At 57.2% G+C, this 4,863-nt stretch overlaps 1 protein-coding gene across 2 annotated transcripts in view; it reads left to right on the forward strand.

Moving 5' to 3' along the window:
- The first annotated feature begins 650 nt into the window (after positions 1-650).
- ZADH2 (zinc binding alcohol dehydrogenase domain containing 2) overlaps positions 651-4,863 on the forward strand; it is a 6,282-nt gene continuing 2,069 nt past the window's right edge. The window contains exons 1-2 of one of the 2 annotated variants that reach the window (XM_042869048.1): positions 651-864; positions 1,116-1,249. In XM_042869048.1, the coding sequence (XP_042724982.1) occupies positions 1,137-1,249 (113 nt within the window). In that variant the 5' untranslated portion in view covers positions 651-864; positions 1,116-1,136. Of the gene's footprint in view, positions 865-989; positions 1,250-4,863 lie in introns of those variants that run through there. The other variant, XM_042869047.1, reaches the window with a different exon arrangement.

Consider the following 4,863-nt stretch of genomic DNA (forward strand, 5'->3'; position numbering starts at 1 on the left):
ACTTGGCTGGGGTTCGCTCCGGCCGAGCAGCGAGGGAACGGCACCCGGGAGGTGGGGGGACGGCCGGGGATCACTCCGAGACGCCGGCAGAGCGCCGTGCTGGGAGCGGTGTGCCTGGGGCGGTCCCGCAAGAGGAGTTCCCTTCCCGTCAGAACGGCAGACACGCGAGCTGTCCGGCTGGCTCCTGAGGGAAAGAGCTCCGAACTGCGGCTTGCCTCTCCTTTAGAGCAAAAGGGAGTTTTATTCTTTTGCTTCCAGTTCGCAGAACGAGCGGCGCGGAGCTCGCTAAGGGGATTCCGGCACTGGGGTACAACGCCTGTCACGCTGCCTTTTCCATCGCTCCCTCCCCACGCTTGCACCAAGTCGGGACGGGCGGCCCGACAGAAACACTTCCCGACCCCCGCGCTGCTCCCCTCTCCCAGACGTGCCCCACAATAACTTTTAGGAGGCAAAGAAAAATAAGAGCTTTTCCGGCAGCCAAGCGGAGCAGACAGCGTCGTTCTGCTCCGCGCAGCCGGCAGCAGCACGTCCCCGCGACGGCCACACGAGCGGGATCCCTTCGAGCCCCGCACCCGGTGCGCGGACTGCCCGCTCGGGGTTGATTCGTAGCACCTTGCGCGGAAGTGAACGTTTCGCACGGAAGGGGCGGAGCTCCGCCCCGGGCAGCGGCTGCTCGGCGGCGGCTAATAACAACACGGAGCGGAGCGGCAACTTCGCCCCGCTCTTCCGGCCGTACCGCGCTGGTCGTTCAGCTCGCCTCCTTCCCGCTTCTTATTTTCGCTTTATTTTTCGTAGAACAATAACGTCTCCGTAAAGCGCAGAGCGGGCCGGGTCGGGCTACCCCGCCAGCAGTCCTAAGCTGAGGTAGAGCGCGGCATACCGGCAGCCAGCCGAGCCCCGGCTGCGGGAGGGAGGGAGGAAGGAAGGAAGAAAGGAAGGAAGGAAGGAAGGGAGGGAGGGGCGGCCCCGCCGCGGCGCCGCAGGCGGGCATGATTTGGAGGCGGGCGCCGCGCTGCTGGTGGCGGCGGGCGGCCCCGGGCCCCGCCTGCTCGGCGGCGGGCGGCGGGCGGCCCATCCTGGACATGTCGTATTCCCGGCACTTCCTGGACTTCCAGGGCTCGTCCATCCCCAGCGCCATGAAGAAGCTGGTAGTGACAGCGCTCAGCCCCGACTTCCGCCAGGCGGTCACCCTGCGGCGGGACGCGCCCGTGCCGCTGCCCGGCGACGGGGATCTCCTCGTCCGGAACAGGTGAGCCTCCGCCCGCCCAGCCTCTCGCGGCCTGCGCCCTCCCACGCGGCCGAGGCGCGCCCGCCGCCATCTGGCGACGGCTCGTTTAATTTTATCGCCGCCGTTCTACCGAGCGGCCGGAGCCGCGGCCCGCTCGGCCCATCCACGTGCACGCGGGTGACGCTCCCCCTCCCTCCTCCTCCGGCGGGGCGGGGTGCCGCTGACGGCGGCTCCCGGGACGGCGGCGGGGGCGGTTGGGACGGGCGCACCGCCAGCCCCGCGCTCTGCCCACCCGCCCGAGCGCTGCTCGACAGCGGAGCTGCTGGGTGACGTTCCGATGCGCGGAGCCGCTGGGCGTCCGAGTGCTGTATGGGGAGCAGCGCGCCCGGGTGGTGCCGGGCGGGCGGAGTGCAGTGCGGCTCGGGGGTGTTGGTGCGCATCTCATCGATCTGCAAACAGCAGCAAAAGTTCGGCGAGGGTGCGTGTGTGTGTTCGTGTGTCCGTGTGAACGCACTGATGAAGCAGTATGGGAGGGATAAGGGCATTCCTACAGGAGCTGCCGTAGAGGCACTTTAGTCAGGCGTTGGCGTCTCCTCTGGGACCCAAATTTCTTCCAAACCTCCACGCCTGAGGCTTGCTGCATCCACCGCTGCCAGGCAGCAGTGGCTGGCGTTGGGTTCCTGCTGTGGGCTCGGGGCAGGCAGCGGGGCTGGGCCATGTCGCTGCTTCCCAGCCCTCCCCGTCCCACGAGTGTTTCATATCTATAACTCTTTTGCACGCCTTGAGAGTAACTCCTCTCGCCTCTCCCCTCCTCCCACTGCTGGGGGGGCTCCCCGGGTGCACATCTCATGATAACAGGGCTGAGACATGGGGCAAAGCAGGAGCTGCTCCAAGAACTGGGTTCTGACACATCAGTGTATTATGCACACACACACATGGGTAGGGATGGAGGGGAGGGAGAGGTGAGCGAGAAGCTCAATACTGAGAGCCCGTACGTATTGTATTCTTTGGGATTCTGTGGCATTCCCTTTGTATTCATCGTCATTTTCTGGGGACTCTCACAGAAGACGGAGGATTGTGTTATTGAGAAGTGTGCTGTAAAGGCAAGCTGCAGCAGGAAGACAGTTTTCTTTCCCCTTATCACTTGTGGAGGCTTTTTTCCATCCCAGCAGGATGAATCCCTGCCTTTATGTAAGCTCCAAAGCCAGTGGTACATTTTCTAATAGGTAGGACCATAAAATTAAAACAATAAAGGGCAAACAAAAAGAGTTCCAAGAGTGCATTTGTGAATTTGTTCATTTTAGTCCCAGTCACGCCCATGAATAGTATTAATTGCTTTGAGCTTTCTATGCAAAACAGTTCTCGTTCACCACAGTAAAATGTGGCTCGGGACTTAAGGGAATGAGAAACTAAAATAGGCCGAGTCCCTTTGTGGATAGACACTTGAAAGTGAGGTGCTCTTAAGTGGAACTTTTTCCCTCTTCTCCTTTGGAGAAAAAACTAAGCCAGCAGTTTTGGGTGTTTTTTTTTGGTTTTTTTTTTTTTTTTCTTTCCAAAAGAAGAAAGAATCCATCCTTTCTAGTTTTGAAGCATTTCTTTCTAATGTAAACTGATTTAAAGCAATACATTTATTTTTATTTTGTTCAGGAGAATAAAAATTCCCTATGGAAGCCACCTCCATTCATGTTTTCCAGGGTGCAGCGAAGGGCAAAGTTCCCTTTGCTGCCAGATAGGGGCCCAGAGGGTGTGAGGACGTGGTGCTGCCTACAGTTACGTGGTCTTTTCGAGATTCGCTTGGGGAAATGGCACTTTTCAGTTCCAAAATAGCTTCAGTGTCTCACTGTTGGGATGGCAGATATGAGAAAAGTTTATGGAAGAAAAGGAGCAAGAGGGGCTGAGAAAGTTTTTGAACCAGTGGATCACAGTGGGGAAAGGGGAGGACTGCTGCTGCCGAGTGGTTGGTCTAAATAATGTTTTCCTTGCGTGGCACTGCCCTTGATGGCTTTGTTTTGTCTGCAGTGCGTGCCGTGGGGCTGCTTTAGGTGTCTTGTGCTTTGTTGTGATATAGAAGCAGCGTTCCCCATCGCAGTGCACTGTGTCTTCAAACTAAAAGAGGGTTCAGCATTGCTGAGCAGAAATAAGATGTGTAACTCAATGTGCAGAATTATGTTGGGAAAAGCCCATCTCCAGCTTTTTTTCTTTTTTTTTTAATTTTTATTTCTGCCTCCTCAGGTTTACAGCTTGCAATGCTGAAGTAATTTAGAAATTCCTAAATTAAAAACTGTTTTAAGTGAGAGATTAAAACGGGACAATGTGGACGATTCGAAGGGAGTCTTCCAGCCCAGAGTGCTCGCAGTAACGGTAACTTCTGTGCTCCGCTTTTTAGAAGCTAGCAAACCGATCTTCAACTTGTACGCGCTGCTCGTTCCTACTTTTAAATGCAAAATAAGAAACTGTGGGCGCATCCCGCCGCCTCCTCCGTGCCGGCCGCGGTGACGAAGCAAATGAGGCAACGCGCTTTAATCCAGCCGCCGCGCGCGGGAAGCGGAGCGCCGGAGCGACCGGCACCGCGCTGCTCCGCGCTTCATCCGACAAAGGGGAGTTGAGCAAAGCGGGGGGCGGGCCGCGCCGAGGGCAGCGCGGGGACGGCTGCGCGGGGACGGCTCCGCGGGGAGCCCGGCGGGCGGGCAGCCTCTCCTCCCGCTCCGGAGCCGCACGGGGAGGTTTCGGCCTCCGCCGGCGGTTTACCTGCCCCGGAGCGGCGCGTGCTGAGCGCGGAGCAGGAGCCGCCGGCGGCGCCCAGCCTCGCGGGGCTCCCGCCGTGCCACGGAGGCGGAGGTCCCCGTGCTGTGGGGAGCGAGTGGGGAGCAGAGCACGCGGCGCGCTCCGCCGCCCGCAGCGGGAAGCGCGGGGCTTCCGCACTGCTGCAGCAGCCTCTGCGCCGTACCGAGCGCATCTCTCAGGCTGTCACGTCCACGTGTAGCAGCGGCCCAGGCCCTTCTCATTGCGCGCGTTTCTTTTTGACGTTTTCTGCTCAGTAGAATCCTCCCTACTCTCTCTCCCTCTGTACGAAGACGCTTTGCTTTTTGTAAAGAGCGGCGTTGCTGAAACACCCTCTGCGGTTAAGCTAGATCGTATCTTTCAGGCGGCATCCCCAAGTGCTTAGCGGAGTTGTGAGGCTGTCCGTCCTTTGTAAAAAATACAAAGGTCGGCACCATTTTCACCTGTTAGGGGTCAGCGGCACTCGCCGGCCTCACAGTTGCAGTCCTTCTGCGCAAGGTGGTTTCGCTGCGTGGCACGTCATTTATATCAGGAGAAATACGTCGTTGACATCAGCTGCATCAAAAGGCAAATTTGCTGTAGTGACTCCATCAATTAAAAAGTACTTGCCCACAGTGATGTGACCTTGCAAATGACATCGATAGTTAATATGATCGTTAGTCATTAACAGTATTATTATATTAAAAAATGTAAATTTGTTGCCAGAATCAACGTATTTACCGCTTTGCAGATTTTATTCTTCAGTGTTTTCACATCCTGTATAAAGTGACCAATTAAGTTTTTACCCATTCATTTTGTACAGAGTCATTTTTGTTTCGGCCAAACGAGATTGAGGAAAATGTAGGAGTTTTCTT

Source organism: Lagopus leucura, unplaced genomic scaffold, assembly GCF_019238085.1.
Source record: "Lagopus leucura isolate 7727_CA_CO unplaced genomic scaffold, USGS_WTPT01 Super-Scaffold_100002, whole genome shotgun sequence".
In the NCBI taxonomy this organism is placed as follows: domain Eukaryota; kingdom Metazoa; phylum Chordata; class Aves; order Galliformes; family Phasianidae; genus Lagopus; species Lagopus leucura.